This window comes from Globicephala melas, chromosome 5 (assembly GCF_963455315.2).
Source record: "Globicephala melas chromosome 5, mGloMel1.2, whole genome shotgun sequence".
NCBI lineage: Eukaryota > Metazoa > Chordata > Mammalia > Artiodactyla > Delphinidae > Globicephala > Globicephala melas.
The window spans coordinates 94,073,972-94,092,851 of record NC_083318.1 but is presented as its reverse complement, the minus strand read 5'-3'; the positions used below and the strand labels follow the sequence as shown (position 1 = coordinate 94,092,851).

Below are 18,880 nucleotides of genomic sequence, written 5' to 3'. Positions count from 1 at the left end.
AGCCGCTCCGCGGCATGTGGGATCTTCCCGGACCGGGACACGAACCCGCGTCCCCCGCGATGGCAGGCGGACCCTCAACCACCGCGCCACCAGGGAAGCCCGCTGCAAATTTTTATTAGACCAACTTTGTAATCTCAGGACATGCCTCAACTAGAGATAAGACGTGTTCAGTGAATATCAGTTCAGAGATGAATCAATCTTGTTGTACAATGTAACGCATTAGTCATTTCCAAAGAGCAAGATGTTGGTGTATCTCTTTTAGTGTTTTAAATTATAGCTTTAAATACAGTTGCCAATGTATTTTAAAAAAGATATTTTCATCAAATGATTTGAGGGACCCCCAGATTACCTCCCAGGAACTTGATGCTCCTTCGGAACCTAGTTTGAAAACTATCATTAGGTGGTTATCCTCCTGAACCCTGAGCTTCCATCTGACCCCCTCGTCTGGGCCCTCCTCAGCTCTCTCACTCGTCTGTGCTCTCGACCAGCCTTGCCCCCCAATTCCCTCTTCCAGCAGCCAAGTCCCTCTTCCGAACCGCTCAGTGCAGCCCTCCGTGCCTCTTACCTGTGCTTCAGTCGAAGTTTAACCCCTCCTGACCATGCTGCTTTCCTGTGCTGGGGGTCAGAGGTCAGGTGCTCCGGGCTGAAGGACTCAGAGGTGCCTGTGTCTGCAGGGTCCGGGTCTGCACACGCATCTCTGGAAAAAATAGGAAAACAGGAAGTTGAGCATGATGGTGTTCCTGGGCAGGGGGCACAAATGAATCCGACCTGGAAAATGTATGAGAATTAACCCTGGGGTTAGAGGAGAGCAGCACAGCTGAGTGTAGAGGTCTAAGCCTGCACCCACCTAGGCGCTCTGCCCGAAGGAAGGCAAATGCGCTCCTGGGGGGTCTTCATCCTCCCCATCTGTGTTCCTGTGAAGCAATAACGTGTACTTCCCAATCTTAGAATACCAGCTTTTTCCAGCCAAGGGGGAAAGAAATATATATTGACTGTTATGAAGATGAACCCTCCTATAACTCAGTAGCCACTGGTAAGTAAGTGAAAAACTGGCCTCACTGAAGCAAGCTGTCCAAGAAGGTGGTTCCCTCAGACAAGTCCCCACGGCCTCCTGTCTCGGTTTCGCAGGAAGGAGCGCAATCCTCCAGTGCAGCAGCCCTCACTCTGTTCAGTGGGTGGCAGCTCAGGGGCACATGCCAACTCTTGAGGCCGAGCTATTTCACATTGTTTAGATTCCACCGTGCTGCAGGCAAGCCTTCTGTGTGTCCATTTAACCCCACCCCCCACACAGTCCCTAACACCATTCCCATAGCTGTTTCCCTCCACACTCCCAGGCAGGCAGAGAAAAATGTTAAGCCCCGAGCGCCCAGGGCGTCCCACCATGGGAACACAGGTATTTCTTCTCCGGAGGAGAGTCTTGGCTCCTGAATTTCCAAACACCCTGACTGCACCTTCAAGGCCTCCTCTCGATCAGACTGTCTGTCCCCTGCCTCAGGTGCTGAGGAGGGCTTGCCACACTGGGTACCAGTGGTGTGTTTTCGTGTCTGTCTCTGAGAGCCGACTGGTAACCCCTGCACCACGTCCTCTGGAGAAGGCGCAAATGCCTGCTGTTTCTCCTCTGCGTTGGCCTTGGCCGAGAAGGGGTGGGATCATGAATGGTGGTGATCTCTCTGTATTTCAGGACAGGGAGGGAGATGACCAGGCAGTCGGCAGGGAGTTGCTACTTCTAAGCTAAAGTTTTCATCTTTAGTTTGATCGAAGCATCATTACCTCCTTTGTTACTTTACTTTTCTCACCAAATTTAAGATTCCTGGCTTTGAATATATTCAATATTCCCCTAGACTTGAAGTCTGAAGACCTGGTTGAGGTTCTGTCACTTGTGAGCTGAATGACGTTGGGAATGTCAACACTGAGCCTCAGGGAATGTGAGAATAAGAGGCAGAGCACACGATGTAGGAGCCTGGCCCTGGAGTCTGCTGCTGAGTCAGAGTCCTGGCCTTACCCTCTGACCAGCTCGGTACCTCGCCCTCTCTGTGCCTGTTCTCTCGTCTCTGAAATGAGTGCAAAGGACCAATGGCTTTCATACGTTGTTGAGAAACTGAAACGAATTCAGATAAAGCACTTAGGATAGAGTCTGGTACATATTCGGCCCTCAGCAAATCAGCTCCTGTTATTATATGTATCCTGCAGAGTTGCTATAAAGTTTCTAGATAACGACTATTAACTGTCTAGCATAGTGCCTACACATGGGGTATGTGCTTAATTAACGAACCATTTTCATTACTGTCTTCAACAGCACCTTCATTTTAGAGCACCTTTCAGCTAAGATGTCATGTAAAATAGACACAATTAAAAAGACCTAATTTATGCTGGAAATAACAGCAAAAAGAGTTTTGTCCAGTGTTAGCATGTCAGAGCCTTTTGCAGAATTCATCATGTGGTCTCCAGTTAGGATTTCTACAACCCTCAGAGGCACCAACCCCAATGGCCATCAGGCTTAAGCTGAGGTGGAAAGTATACTCAAAGGCATCTCATCATCACATGAACATAAAGGTGACACAAACATACACAGCACATCCAAGACCACCCGTTGGTAGAATCCATTCCGACAGCAAGCTTGCCTTTCCAGCTCTCCTCTAGACCCTGACGTTGTCTGCTGGAGAAAAACAATAAAGACCAGGCCTGAGCTTTCAAAAAAACATTGTGGCATTTAATAACTTCCTCTTTTTTTTTTTTCCTAAACCACAATTGCTGGCTCTGTCCTTTCTGCACAATGGCTGAGCCCTTTTCTCTCTCCTTACCCCCTCCCCCCTCTCTGGGAGGCACCAAGGGACGGAAAGTCCAGGGTGAAAGCTGTTGGAGTAAAGGGCTGGCAGGAAGAGCAGGCAAATGGGAAGGAGATGGAAGCAAGAACACGAGACTGTCTTATCTTTTTAAGGATTTTCAGTGCGTGATCCTTTTCAACCCTAGCAGGGATGAGCACCCCAGCAATGCCCTCCAGGGGACCAGCTGACGTTAACAACTGGGTGCAAGGGTTCATAAAACCAGGGTTGGGGTTGATTGTTGCTGATGGCGGCCCCCAGGCTAAGTCACAGCACAGCCTCCCCGCTAATCTTCACCTCCCCCCACCCTGGATGGGCTGGCTCCCGAGTGACCTGTCTGGATGCACAACACCAAGGAGGAAACAGGTGGGAAGGAGCGCAGGAAGAATCACCAGCACCCAGAGCACTCCTTTTCTGGAATCACCTCTTTCTGGAATAACCTGGACAACAAATACACATTTTTAAACTCACATGTTCTAGTGAAAAGAAATTCCATAGTGAATCTTGTTGGCAAGACTTATGAGATGTTTTTGAAGGCTCTTTTTAATATTGTTTCTTGCTGTTCTCCAGTCTCAGTATCACCAACTATGAGTGAGGAAACAGGAATCCGAGCTGACTTGAGAAGATTTAACGGGGGCTAAAAAAAAAGACTGTGGGGCTTCCCTGGTGGCGCAGTGGTTGAGAATCTGCCTGCCAGTGCAGGGGACACGGGTTCTAGCCCTGGTCTGGGAAGATCCCACATGCTGCGGAGCAACTAAGCCTGTGCGCCACAACTACTGAGCCTGTGCTCTAGAGCCCGTGAGCCACAACTACTGAAGACCACGCACCTAGAGCCCGTGCTTCGCAACGAGAAGCCACGACAGTGAGAGGCCCACACACCGCGATGAAGAGTGGCCCCCGCTCGCCGCAACTAGAGAAAGCCCTCGCACAGAAACGAAGACCCAACATACCCCAAAATAATTAATTAATTAAAAAAAAAAAAGACTGTGATCCACTATCCCAGTATCATCTTTCTTTGCCAGATAGTTAAACAAAAGATCCACGCCAACCACCTACGTATTTCTACTTTCTATGATGAGTACATTCATATTCCCAGCCCTCACTAGTCATAATTCATGAATATATACGGACTGCTTTACTATTTGGTATTTTAATAGAGTCCTTAACTGCTTTCTGAACTGAGTTTCAGCCAATACTGAAGAAAAGGTTCTGGATCGTCCTGTTCCTGTAGCTCTCTTGAGCACCATGAAAACTGGGGAGGGTCCAGGAAAGCTGGAGAGAAAGACATACAGAGCTGGGCTAGGCCCAATATCGTGGTCTCTCCAGATCCCTTGTGCTCCTGGTTTCTACTGCGTTTAAATGGGGATGGGCAGGGGGGCTCCTATCTCCTTAGCATGGACCGTTACAACCTTAGGAAGAGCTTGGTTCTCAGAATCAGCAGTTTCGTCCTTTTGGTTGTGTTTTATCCAGGAACAGCTTCCTTGACAGTCACATCCATTCCTGTCCCCACCAACCCAGCACCTACCCAGCAGCCAGCACTACCTTTAAAAAATAAGTGGATTACATCATCTCTAGTAATAAAACTTGTGTAGCTTCCCCATGCACTCTGGAGGAAATCCAACTTGGCTGTGAGGTCTCCAGTGACCTGGCTCCTGCCCACCCTTTAACATCTCCCCTCTCATTCACCCTGTCCTCACTGGCCTGGCCTGGGCTCCCCAAGCCTGCCAAGCTCTCCACTTCACACATGAGGTTCCCTCCACCTGGAACAGCCTTCCTCCCAATTCTCTGCTTGGCTGACTCCTCCTCAGTCTTCCGGTCCCCGGTGGAACATCACCTCCTCAGAGATGGCTTCATCCACCTCAAAGAGTCTCTTCCCGGCACCTGGTCTTTCCCTTGGTTGCACGTGGAGCCGCATGTAAATGTTCATTTGCACACGGTATGTACCGGACAATAAGTGCAACAGGGCCCATGGCTGACTTTTCTTCAGTTTTGTGCTTTTAAACCACTACATACCCAGGGCCTGAGACAGTGGGTGGGTCATGGGAGGCACACAACACAGACTTATAGAATGAATCATAGTTGATTGTAAAGGGAATAATTGTGGAATGCACCCAAGGTGGGGCTCTCTGCCCTTCAACCCTTAAAGGCATTAAATTGTTTCCAATACATGTTTGGGGGAAGGTAGGGATCTCTTTCCTTATAGCCACTTTCTACATAAGGTTGTGAGTCAATTTCTTTGTGAAAGTAGAATTCGGCTCTAACTCTTGGTCCCTGTCATCAACAGCTGCTTTCGTGGAGTCGAGAGCAGTGTTGGGGGACCACGGGCCAAGCCCTTCGACAAACAGTTGGTGCAGCTCAGCGCAGTTTCGCTGCCTTATGTTTCGAAGCAGCCAGCATGCCTTTTGAGATGAAGCAGACAGACCTGCATTTATACAGGGCTAAGTTGTCCTCAGAGCCCTCTGGAGAAATTCCTTCGGATTTAGGCTAGGTGCTTGCGTGTATTCATTTTCACGATCTGCTTCATGAAAAGTCGTGTTTGTGGTTTCCTGGGTTTCTATTTTCTCTTTGTGCCACTCTGTATCCATCACGCAGGAAACTGGTCCCACCGTCATCTCTGCATCCTGTTAGCAGGCCTCTTGTATCATCACCTCAGGCTCCCCAGCACTCTTCCCTTCAGTCTCTGGGAGGCGGAGAGGGCCTGGATGCTCGGCTTCTTCAGTGTGCAGAGGACGATTTTAAGAACTGATGCCCGTAGGTTCAGGTTTGTTTCTTAGCCTAACGTAGCTGTTCTTCATTTGCTGGTGACTGGGCACTTACCAAAGATTTCACAGACATTCTCAATGAACTGCCCTTTCTTTAAAAGCTCCTTGTTTCTATTGCTGGCCTTTTGGTACCTATGTATTTAGACTTAACCTTTCAGGTCACTGTCCCTTCATTACTCTCCTTTCTTGTTTTTTAAATGATGACTTACCATCTAGGAAGCTGTTCACACTGCACTCTCTCAGGCCTGTATCCTACCCAGTGCGTTCCATCATAAGCATGCCTTTTACTTGTCCTCAAAAACCCTTCTGCTCACCCACCTTGGTTCGGCAGCATGGTTATTACAGGGGGGCCATACCTAACCCTTCAGCCATGCATAGCTGTGCTCTGTATGTCTCGGCCCTGTGTCTGTCTGTACCTCCTGTTCCTCTTGCTGATGCTTTTTCTCACTTGATTTCCCCTGAAACCTCCCAAATGGATCAAGTGTACAATTTATACCACTGACAGTCAGCATATTTCTGACTCTTTCTGAAACCATAAGCCTAACTATCTCCAGATCTTAAGCCCGTGACCTCTGTGCCAGCCTTGCACGGAGACTGGAAAAGGGTGGGTAGGGGAAAAAGCCAAATGATTAGCCAGATCTTTTAACCTACCTATTAAATATTTAATCTGCTCTGGATTTACTTTTGACTTCAGTTCCTCCACCCACTGGGCCCTATGACATAGCTAGCCCAGAGCAAGTGCATAAGAAAACCAAGGGCCTGGGCTTCCCTGGTGGCGCGGTGGTTAAGAGTCTGCCTGCTGATGCAGGGGACACAGGATCGTGCCCCGGTCTGGGAAGATCCCACATGCCGCGGAGCGGCTGGGCCCGTGAGCCATGGCCGCTGAGCCTGCGCGTCCGGAGCCTGTGCTCCGCAACGGGAGAGGCCATGGCAGTGAGAGGCCCACGTACCGCAAAAAAAAAAAAAAAAACAAAAAAAAACGAAAACCAAGGGCCCTCATGCAAGGGCTTATATTAAACTGGTGATATCTTTACCACTGGAGCATCTGGCCCTAGCCGTAAACACTGAGTCTGATCTCAAATCAACTCTAGTGAGTAGCAGGCTGTAACTCTGAATCAACAGTGTAGATTCCGCACCCAGATGCTTGGGTTCCTATTCTGGCTCTGTCGCCTAGTAGGTGTTTGACTTTGGGCAGGTCACGCAACCTCTCATGTCTCAGTTTCCTCCTCTATAAAGTGAGGATAATCTTAACACCTGCAACAAAGGATAGTTGTGAGGCTTGAATGAATTAATATGTGTAACGCACTTAGAACAGTGCCTGGCAGCGTTCACTTCTTACCAATAGAAAGGAAACTTACATTTCTTGGGCGCAGAGTACGTACCAGATACTGTGCTTTAAAAAGTTATTCATTAATTTTATCATTTGAGACAGCAATGATCCTCATTTTATAGATAAAGAAAGCAAAAAGAAAGAAAACAAGTAGAAAGAAGTCTGGCCGGAGACCATGCCACCCCTCATGAAATGCCTCTGAGGGTCTCGGGACTTTGCTTACTTTTTTCTTAGGCATCAGCCACATGCCAATCCACACCTGCCTGGCATTTCTGCCACATGACCCTTTTTCCATTCATATGAGACAAAAAGATACTAATGAAGACAAAAGACCAGCAAAAGTACCAGAATGTTACTACTGGGTGATAGGATCATGGGTGATATTTTTCTTCTCTTTCTCTAGACCTTGCAAATAGTTTACAATGAGCATTTATTATTTTAACTATCAGAAAAAGCAAAACTAGCCTTATTTTTTTTCCTTACTAGAATGGGTCTCATTTCTCCGTAGTTTTAAAGGAAAACCTTTGTCGGGAAATGGCAGTGGAGCTATCTACCCTGGGAGTAAATCTGGGCAGTGAAAAGACTTCATGCTGGTGGAGGGTTTACGCTGGGATCCCTCACAACCATGGAAAAATACCTGGAGGAGGAAGCAAGATTTCTGGGAAACCAGTATCAGTAGAAGGTGATGAAATCGTCTTAAGAAAGTGAGGCCTCTATCTTTCTTCCCTCCCACCCTCTCCTCTCCCTAGTGTCCAAAGAAACATAACAGTTCCATACTTTAATATTATCCATTATAGCTTGAAAGTACCTTCTGTGCATGAGTCCATTTGGCCCTCATAATAATGCTAAAGGGCCAGAACGGCAGGTATTATTTATCCCCACTTAACAGATGTAGAGACAGCCTCAGACAGGGATAGTTACTTGCTTGAGCTCAGGACTTGTAAGCTCCATGAAGTCAGGGTCCCTAACTCTAACTTTCATGCTCCCTCTTTCATATCATATTGCCTTTAGAGTCTACAATCCTAAAAATCCTCTGACACAGGTGACAAACAATACCAAAGCTTCTTTAAAGGGAAAGCTTCTTCAGAAGAAAGTCAAAAGTTACTGATGCCTACTGCTCAGACGGGTCCCCTCTCTGGCCCTAGCCCAAATGTCCCTAGATCTAGAGAAATGATGAGACCAGATTTTGGAGGGCTCCTCCCCCATGCCACCCAGACTGCACCTTGACCTGGAACTTCCTATTGATACAGGACACGCTTCATGGTGAGACTCAGAGCACACTGCTACACCCAGCCCAATCATCCATTCACTCAGTCAACAATCGCTAAGGTTCAACCAGGGACCACACAATGGATTAGGCATCAGGCTTGCAATGGTGACAAGCCTATTTAGACAAGAAAATCTCCCAGTCCAAATGCCTAAGACCTCCCTCTCCCAGACCACACAGCACGGTGTAGTACCAGTTACGACCTCTAGGAGAGCATGTTGGAGAGGATCTACTAGAGATGAGAAGAGCAGGAAAGAGAACAAGAAGCAACATGGCGGGGGTCCCAGCAGCTTGGGCAGTGGCCAGGCAGCCCAGCTTTGTGAAGGCTCTCGGTGCACCTGGCACATGCCCACCCTGCCTCCACGATGCCCAAGAGGAAGGTCAGATCCACCCAGGGCTCAGCGAAGGAGGAGCCCAAGAGGAGACCAGCTCCTGAGAAAGTGGAAACAAGCTAAAAAAGGTGGCAGGAAAGGATAAATCTTCAGACCAAAAAGTGTAAACAAAAGGGGAAAGGGGAGCAAAGGGAAAACAGGCCAAAGTGGCTAAACAAGAGACTAAAGAAGATGGACCAGCAGAAAACGGAGAAACTACAAACAAGGAGAGTCCAGCCTCCCCGATGAAGCAGCAGAGAAAGAAGCCGAGTCTGATTAATATCATACACCTGGTCTTATCAGTGGTCCCTGTCTCCCTTCCTGTATACTCCAGAGGAATGTTTTTATCAACTATTTTGTAAATGCAAGTTTTTTAGTAGCTCTAGAAACATTTTTAAGATGGAGGGAATCCCACCTCATCCCATTTTTAAAGAGGTGAAATCAGTTGCTGACTGTTTATTTTTCAGTACAGCCAGAAGATAGTGGGATATTGAACATGGGAGGCTTTGATTATCTTGGGTGTCAACTTAACATTCCATAGACGGGGGTAATTTTTATATCCTATAATACAAAGCATACTAATTTGGAGTCAGTAGTGCATGTAATATGTCTTGAACACTTTAAATTACGTCTCTTCCCATGTTGTTTTTGGTAGAATTGTTTCCTAAAGCAAACCACTCCTTGATCTTGGCTCTCCTTGTCAGAATTCTGTGCACTCTGTAACATCTTCGGTCATGGTCATCCAGTTTTCCTAGTAACTTTGTAAACGTGCTACGAACAACTGAAAATTTAAGTATGTGGTGTATGTGGTATTAAATCATGAATTAGTGCAACTTACGATATAACAGCATATCAAAATTTAAACATATTGGTACTTGATATCCTGTTAAGGAAAATTTGCCTCCGAATTTTAAGCTGGAAAGTCGCCGGAATAACTGTTCAGAAGAGAATCACAACTACACAATCTTTTAGATTTTTGGTACATATATTAAGAATTGTGTGCAAACTGAAATGTCTGTGTACTCATCCTCAAAACAACCAATAAAATCTCAATTATGAAAAGAAAAAATAAATCGACCCAGTGGAAGTAACACAGGAAAATAGATTTGGTAATACTTCCTCCCTTATTTCCACAAAACATTAGGGAAAAGGAGTTTGGATGGCTAAGTAGACACCAAAAATGGCCATATATGCACGAACTATTATAGAGGGAAATAGTACTGGAGCGGGAGCCAGGAGGCCTGCACTGGGTTGGTACAGATGTACTTTAGGGTTCCTTTTACCGTTAACACTCTACAAACCAAGGGGGGAAAGAGGCATAAATGACAAATCCTGAGTGAGAAAACGATTTCTCGAGTATCTCCGTCCACAAATAATGAGCACTTTCTACACGCAGATTCCAAGCTGGAATCTATGCAGAATAGGAGACAATTTCTGACTTCCAGCCTTGCTGGAGAGACACACAAAGAATTTGAAGCCAGATCAACTTGGGTTCCAATCTGAGCTCTGCCACTATTGTGTCTGAGCCTCAGGGCCTCTTCTGTAAAAAGGGGACAGAGTATGATGTGCCTGGTGACACGGCTATGGGACTAGTAAGCCGGGCATGTGATAATCACTACAAGACAGGAGCTATTATCATTTGATCTAAGTGACCTACATGAGAGAGGTGAATATGGGAAGTCACCCAAGGGGTGTGACAGGATGCTGCTATAACGATCGGCTCTTTAATTCCTTAAAAAGGGCAACAGCAAATGTCCAAAGCCTTTGGCGAGGGATATAAATATTTAACGCCACAGTAGAGGTTTTTGCATATAGGAACAGGAAATATGGGGTATTACCTGGGCCCCTTAGGAACAGACTGGCACAGAGGACCCAGCAACCAGTGTGAAAGTAATGGTTCCTGGAACATCAAGGCAGAATTGGCCTAAGGAATTCTTCTGGAGGCCTCCTCTCACCAGAGGGAGCCTCAGGCAGTGGGTAGGGATGGCACTCAGCGAAAGTGTCTGCATGGCTGTTTTAAAAACATGATGAGCTTGGGCCCAGTTTTTTTTAGCCCCTGGAGTCCTCCCACGTCAGGCTCTGGGGAGAGAGACTCCTGCCCTCCTGCAGGCAGAAGTGGGTGGAGGGGCTCTGGCTCTGGAAGGTCCCTGGGATGGCAAAGCGGTCTGTGGGAGACAGGGTCTCTCTCCCACCTACTTGCAAGTAAGTTGCTCCTGTCCTAGACCTGCCTGGAGAAGAGGGGGTAGACGTTAAAAATGTAAATGGACGTGGTCATTCATTGGGAGAAAATAGGTCCCTGGCTAAATTTGGCAACAGCTGAGGAATCTTAGCAAAAATGAACTCACCCCCTTGTTTGTGAGGGAGGCCTAATCCTTACTTTGCCCAAGAGGATTACTGGGTCTTAGAAAGAAGCTCACATGCACTTTTTTTAAGCTCATGCCAACTGCATTTGTGTCCACAATATCCAAGATTCTTTCTGCTTTTTAGGGTAGATAATAGACATTCCATGCTATTTAAATGCCTCCAAATCTCAAACCTAAATGTTTCCAACCTTTGCTATTACCCAAAGTAGGACTCTGTCTCCCAAGCTTTCCCCTGGCTGTTGCTTTATATTCTTTGGAAGCACATTTTAAATGGAAGGCAAGGTACCAAATTGCAGTCAATTTGTGGAAAAGTAATTGTTTGTGGTTTACAATACACCTTTTCAAGGTGTTTGTAACTATGGTTCCACTGGCTAAGTTTCTACTTATTCCCACCATTTTCCCTTTCCTTTGATGACTATAGGGTTAGTGTAATACAGTCCAGAGTTCTTTTTCTTTTCTTTTCTTTTTAAAAATCCTGTGTGTCCCCACTCACCCCAACACTACCCTATCCTCTCCAGGGAATTGTGGACCCACTGACATACATAACACAAAAGTGGGACTGACATAAATCTGTCTTTAGCTTAGCATGGCAGTCTCAAAACATCATTAAAAAATATTCCCAGTTGACACCTGTGTTGGACTTTACCATTTACGAAGTATTTTTACATAACAAATGCAATCCTCATAATAACCCTAAGGAGTGTCCTCCCTCTTCACAGAAAACGAAACTGAGGCACAGGTAATTTAAATAAATCCCTCGAGATCACAAGTAGAGCGGTAAAACACAGACCCAACACACTAAAAGGCTCCAAGGCACGCCCTTGACCACGACCTACAACAGCCATATCACCTCGGGGCTCAGATATCTGCAGACGGAACAAACTCTAGAAAACAGAGCTGCCTGATCCCAGGAAAAGCACAACAATTCTTCCAGTGCTGGCTTCCTCAGGAGCGATGATCTGCGGTGGCTTCTATTGGTAGCCACTTCTCCTCACCTTTACCACCAGGGCTGGTTAATTTCCACTCCTAGTTAACAATTCCTGTTTCAGCTCTGGGGCCCGTGGAACCCGAAATGAGAACGAATTTGGGCCTCAGATGGTATCTAAAGTGACAGCTTCAAGACAAACTCTGAGCTAGTCATGTTCTGCTCTTGAACCTCAGGTCCCCACATGATCCCCCAGTTTCCTGTGCCCACCTGGTCCTCCAGGCTGGAGGAAAACTGGCCTTGAATACCAATTCCTTCCAGACCAGAGCCTGGTCTTGTGAATGTCAACTACGCATAAACAGGTGGTACTGGGCACAAAAGCCGAAGCGAAAGCAGGTGGGAAAGTGAGTGGTCATCTTTATCTGGGCAGAGCAGGTCCTACCCCCTCCCGTGGGCACCAACACACAGGAGGCGGCAGCCGGCAGGCCAGCCGAGGGCAGGAAATACCCTGTGAGCCGTGCATCACCCCTGGTCTCCCCTCCCACTAGAACGCCAGCATGCCACGCCTGGGAAAGGTACAGAATCCACGACAAAGAGAAGGTACCGGACTGTGACCCCATGTCATGAACCAGTGGCGGATCGGGGGCCTCCGCCCCAGACAGACCTGGCTCAGAGGGGAGGCGGCCTCCTCCCACTGTGGAATTCCAGCTGCTAGCGGTGAAGAGGTAACCATGGGAACTGATACAAAGGGCTTCAAGTTGAGGGAAAGAGGCTGGAGGCGATGGTGAACAGGCAGAGTGGGACTTCAAGGGACAGTCCTGCGATTCTCCTAACCTTAGCTGAGCACAGTTACTGTGGATCAGACTAGCGACAGGTGGAGCTTGCACAGAGCCAAGCAGCCTCGAGGGGTCAGCGACAACCAGAGTGCCAAGACCCCTGTAGGTTCTTCCTCCAGATTTCTTTTCTCCCCTTCAGAGAGCGGAGCCCCACAAGTCTCGTCTGCCAGGAGCTTTGCCCTGAGATAACGTGGCTCACTTGGGTGGACAAAACTGGTACATGGTGACATTCCTTCTAATACAAGCAGCACTTTGCAAAGGAGCTCCTCCTCATGCCCCCTGGCCTCAGCCCACTGCCCCCAGCGGCACCCACTCTGCTTGCTGGGGGGCTTTCTGGCGTGTCTTAAACAGACCTGGGCGATTGAGGAAATGGTCCTGAGATGCCGGCTGTCAAGCTACGCTGCAGAGGAGAGGCATGGGTGTTGAGAACATTAATACAGAGCATCTTGCACAAAAAACTGTACTCTGGTGGGGCAGGGTGGGGATTAAGTGAAAAGGCTCATATCTAAACAGGGAATCGTGTCTGTAGAGATATTTAACGACGCTTCCCCCGAGGCATCCACATGTTATTTTAATTGGCCGATGTGACTTTGTATGTCTGCATTAAATCAGTAGGGTTCTCCATCTACCACTTGGGATTTCTTCTTATTTAAAGTTCTAACTCAGGGTTCTCCAGAATCTGGCAGTTGAGGAAAAGCCACGAAAATGGGGAACACAAAATATCCCGGGGTAACAGTTTACTGTTCCTCTTATTTTTTTGAAGTATAGTTGATTTACAATGCTGTGTTAGTTTCAGGTGTACAGCACAGTGATTCAGTTATGTGTATATATGTGTGTGTGTGTGTGTGTGTGTGTGTATACGCATATATATTCTAACAGGTACACACTACTATACATAAAATAAATGAGCAACAAGGACCTACTGTTCCTCTTACTTTCAGGGCTCTGGAGCACGCTTCTCACCCTGCCTTCCGGTGGAGACCAAGATAATATCACACCTATGTCAATCCCTACACGGGCTCCACAAAGTCTAGGCCAAATCCACATTTTCCGTTCACAGGCCAGAGAGGGCCCTTCCCAGGAAGACTGCTGAGGGGCTGGGGAAAGACCCTGACATGTTTATGAGCGCCTCTGCTGTAAGCCCCGCTCCACAAAGTTGAAAGTAGGTCCATCGACCATTTAAGAACATACCAATTCTCCATCACCAGCGTTCACCTGCATACAGCCCATAATGGTCACCCTAGCACCACTTACTGGTGTAACTTTCTCCCTGCAATCATGAAATCTTAAAATAATTTTACCTAAAAGGGAAAAGTAACTGACATCTATTATGAACCTCCTCAGTTGAGAGGCAAGATCTTGTGGGGTTCCAACCCTGGCACCTCCATGCCCTCAGCAAGCTATTTAATCTCTTCTGTGTTTGGGGGTTTCCTCACCTCTAAAGGGGACAATAATAGTGCCTACCTCATTGGAGTGCAAGGAAGATACAAGAAGAGCTTCAGACAGTGCTTTACTCTTAGCAAGTACTCGATAGATATTAGATATTAATACCCACCAGGTGCCAGGCTAGTTATTTTTACATGTATTTTGTCATTTAATCCTTATAACAGCCTAATCTGATCTATATTAATACTTCTTTTATCACCATTTTGCAGATGAGGAAACTCAGGCTTAAAGAATTTAAGAACTTACCCTAAATCACTAGTACGTAGTAGAGCTCAGATTCAAACCCAGGTGGTTCTGTTTCCACCTTCTAAGACACTTTCCACGCCACTACACTGCCTTTATAGGAGACCATTTTGTTGTTATTTTTAGTAAGGATAAGAAGAAGAAATTCTGGTGTTTAAGAAAATAGTACCAATGGGGGTGAAAAGACCCCAGGATTTTAAACCTCCACCTTAAGCAAGAGGCTTTAAAAAAAAGCCAACAAAACTAGCCTAAGAGAGTCCTCTGCTCTGAAAAAAAGGCCAAGAGAAATGGACACACATTCACATTCACAATCAGGGCAGCTATGAACCCTTGAGTATAAAATGACTTATTATTTATCATTGAATTCCCAGCGGCTAATATGTTCTCAGTAAACGTTGGATAAATGTTTAGTGAATGAATTAAAACAACCTAAAAACAAAATGCCTCTGTTGGAGTTGGCAAAGTTTATATCATCTTTCCCAAACACTCTGTTGAACCTAAATAATTGAAGCTTAATAGATTAAGTAAACTAGTATTATATTTACCACTCTGTGCAAGGCATTTTACTGAAAATTCCAGTTATATAATGTGTCCCTTTTTAAAAAAAAAAGCACATTATACAGAGATCGTTTTTTCTTTTCCCCCTACATCGTTGGAAAGAGTTTATAATATGTAAACCTTTCACCTGGATTCTGTGAATGCTGTGAGCCTAATCTGGGAGTTCAGCTTCAACTGCTACCACTAAATCAGTCCTCAGAAAAAGAGGGATTTATGGGACTTCCCTGGTGGTGCAGTGGTTAAGAATCCACCTGCCAACGAAGGAGACACGGGTTCGATCCCTGTTCCAGGAAGATGCCACATGCTGGGGAACGACTAAGCCTGTGTGCCGCAACTACTGAGCCTACGCTCTAGAGCCCGCACGCCACAACTACTGAAGCCCGTGTGCCTAGAGCCCATGCTCCGCGACAAGAGAAGCCACCGCAATGAGAAGCCCGTGCACCGCAACGAAGAGTAGCCCCACTCGCAGCAACGAAGACCCAACGCAGCCAAAATAAATAAATAAATAAAGAGGGGTTTGCCTAGTGGGTATCTCCTCTCTTTGAGGTTTACCTCTGCTGGCAAAGCAAAGCCCCAGTGGTATTTTGATCAGATAGGCAAGAACTTTAAATTTAAACTCCCTACAACCTCGAAAAAGGACCCATTAAAATGAAGACACCTACAATGCTAAGGATATCGGTTAATATGTTACATAATCGTAAATAAATGAGATGGCTTTCGCAAAAAGTGCAAATAACTTTATCATTAACACCAAAACCACACATTTATCACGGTACATGGAATTATTAGCTGACACTTATTGAGTCCTTAACTAAGCTAAATACTTTCATTATCTAACTCAATCCTTACAACCACCCTATATGAAGGAAATGTTTTATTACTTTCCAACGTTTCCGGGTTCAGAGGCATTCAATAACTTGCCCAAGGTAACGTAAACCTACAAGCAGAGATGGGATGTATACCCTTGTCTATCCCTAGGACTTAAGTTCTTCTTCTAATTGAGCTAATGCTTCTCATACAATAAAATACATGTCTTAAGTGTTCAGTTCCATGGAGTTAGATACAGTGTAACCCTCATGCAAATAAAGACACAGAACATTTCTATGGCTCCAGAAAGTCTCTTCTTACCTCTTTCTAGTCAAACTCTCCCCCACCCCGCCACCTATCCCAAGCAACCACTAACTTCTGCAGTCACAGATTAGTTTTGCCTATTCTAGTACTTCATAAATAGAACTGTTTGTGTATCCTTTTTGTGTCTGGCTCCTTTCAGTTTAACATAATGGTTGAGATTCGTCCTGGCTGTTGTATGTATCACAAGTTCATCCCTTTTGATTGTCAAGTAGTATTCCATTCGTATGGCTGTACCACAGTTTATCCATTTTCTTGTTGATGGACATAGGGCTGTTCCCAGCTGCTGGCAATTACGAATAAGGTTGCTATGGCCACTCTGTCCAAGTCTCTTAGTGGACATTTGTTTTCATCAACTTGGGTAAACAGCTAGGCGTGGATATGCTGAGTCACAGGGTCGATGTATGTTTAACTTTACAACAAACACAAGTTCTTAACCCCTGTACTCTACTCCCTGCGAATGACACTAGCTTATTAGCCTGTTTGATTTCTCCTTTAATACGACATGTTCCCTGAGGGCGGAGGACCCATCTCCAGTTGCTGGGCTACCTCCCACATTTGTTGAACAAATGAAGACCACTGTTCATACTCCTATTCCTTCTTGGGCGTTACCATAGCATAAGAAAACATGCTTGGCATGCATGGAGAAATAGGACAAGCTGAAGGGTGTGAGGTGGAGTGAAAAACTGCCCAGCCAGGAGACTCTTGACTTCCCATTTTCTTTTTGACATGACCTTTCCTAGAAAGTGAACCCTTCCCACTGATCCTGCAGGGAGGGCGAGAGGGGGGGGCCGTTCCTCATCAAGTGACCACGGAAAGGGAGGAAGGTGTCACTGCAATTGAGGTCACACAGTGGTTAGAATTACAGGATACTTCTGTCAAACAGGAGGGCGGAGGAAGCAGCAACCCATGAAATCCTGACCTTCTGAAAATCACCAGCAATACAGCAGCACAGCTGGAGCTCAGGGGGGCAGCCTCCAATAGAAGTTACAGGAATACTTGGTTTTGGTGAAAGCACTACATAGTTTCTCCATTATGGAAAGCCAAGAATAAATTTTGAGGAGAAAGCAAGATGTTGATGTAAAAATGTAACCAGATTGAACACAGAAGATAGGAGCCTGAAAAGAAGGTTGGGTCCAAAGTGGAGAAAGCTCTCAGGCCAACCTTAGCTCCACGGTTTATTACACACACACACACACACACACACACACACACACACACACACACACACACACACACACACACACACACACACACACACACACACACACACACACACACACACACACACACACACACACACACCCTTCCGGCCTTGGCAGGCAGAACTTTATTCCCATGAATCAATTCATTCATTTACTTTAAGTTACAGAACTTACACTATCCTCAACCTAGAACTTCTTAGAAAGTAAATAAATCATTGTTGATTTTCTATCCATCAATAGAAAACGACCGGCAAGTCCTGAAGACAATTTAAAATCTTTCTTACCAAACGAGAATCTTTGTTTTACATCAAAATCAAAACAGGGCTTCACCACATCCTGGGCTCAGGTGTTTTCTTTATTTCCTTTGGTCCCAGGTTGTCGAGGACTGAAATTTGTTTAGAATTCCTCAGTTTGGGGGTTCTGAGAGGTGACCGAGCCTTCCTTTATCCAAACAGTACTGCACTGAAGTCATCCTAGGCAGATGGATGCCTATCCTATTCTTAAAATCTCCAGGGAAGTAAATTCTCTACAACGTCCCTTGGTAACCTTCTCCAGGGTTTATCAAGCGTACGGTGAGGAAGTTCTGATGCAGAAACCAATAAAAATACTAACTCTATGAGCCTAGCTGCAAGCACTGGAAAGGGGTATGTGTCTGGGCACTTTGCCTTCATGGTAGAGATGTATTTACAAAACAGGCTATACAAACAGAAACCATTTGTCTGGAGCAGATGTGGGAAGTTGATTCAAGAGAAATTGCCACAATAAATTCTGTTTATTTGAACCATGAACCATGTGAATAAGTTATTGTTGGTTATAACATTTTCTAAAGTACAAATTTATTTTCTTGTCAATTCCTAATTTAAGCTCCTAAACCAGGTTTGTTAGCAGTTTTAAAAAGTTCACAGCTGCAAAGTTTTCAAATGACTAGGCTTCCATGAAAAACTAGGCCTTAGCAAATAGAACGTAAATGTTATTGTTATAAACAGTTTACTTCCTTCTTAGTTCTGTATATTCCACCTTTTCTGCAGCAATCATGTAATATTTTTATAATGAAAAAAGATTTTAAAAGACAAACATTAACCATCAAAATTAATTAAAATGTAAACCACCTTCTGGTGAGATCATTTGAGGGAAGATTTAGCCATATGTCTGACCAATGTGCTTTTAATTGGAAACGATAATTTAGCCTTTAAATATTAACTAGCTAGAAATAGGAGACGCATAGAACTATCTTTAGAAGCCCTTGTGCTAAGATTTCCTGCTGCACTCTGATGTCTCACAGCAATCTCTCCATGGAGATTATACGCATGTGGGCCCCCATTCCCTTCCTCTCAAAAGCCTCCATGCACAGAAGTGCACCACAATGCTACGGTTAAAATAAACAAACAAATAAATAAGTAACGCCGAAATACATCGGAGAGAAAGAGATGGTCACACCCCACCCTAACTCCCACCGGATGCTGGATGTATTGAAATTTTATAACCTCTCTCCCACTCCTCAGCAAAGCACTTTTAATCTCTCTGGGAACTCAGGGTAAAGCATGTGTCAGGCATAATTTCATTTTCATGATTTAAGTTTTGCTGCATGACAGTAGAACACAACTTTAAAAAGAAATCGCCTTAA

General features: G+C 45.6%; 1 protein-coding gene across 8 annotated transcripts in view; it reads right to left on the bottom strand.

The window, feature by feature from the left end:
* The window catches only part of SHROOM3 (shroom family member 3), a 197,439-nt gene that overhangs the window by 61,414 nt on the left and 117,145 nt on the right, over positions 1–18,880 (bottom strand). For all 8 annotated transcript variants that reach the window (XM_060299510.1, XM_060299511.1, XM_060299509.2 and 5 more), the window contains one exon: positions 566–697. Coding sequence is in view for 2 of the 8 variants with exons in the window: in XM_060299505.1 (XP_060155488.1) it covers positions 566–697 (132 nt within the window). In the remaining 6 variants the exon portion in view is untranslated. The remainder of the gene's footprint in view (positions 1–565; positions 698–18,880) is intronic.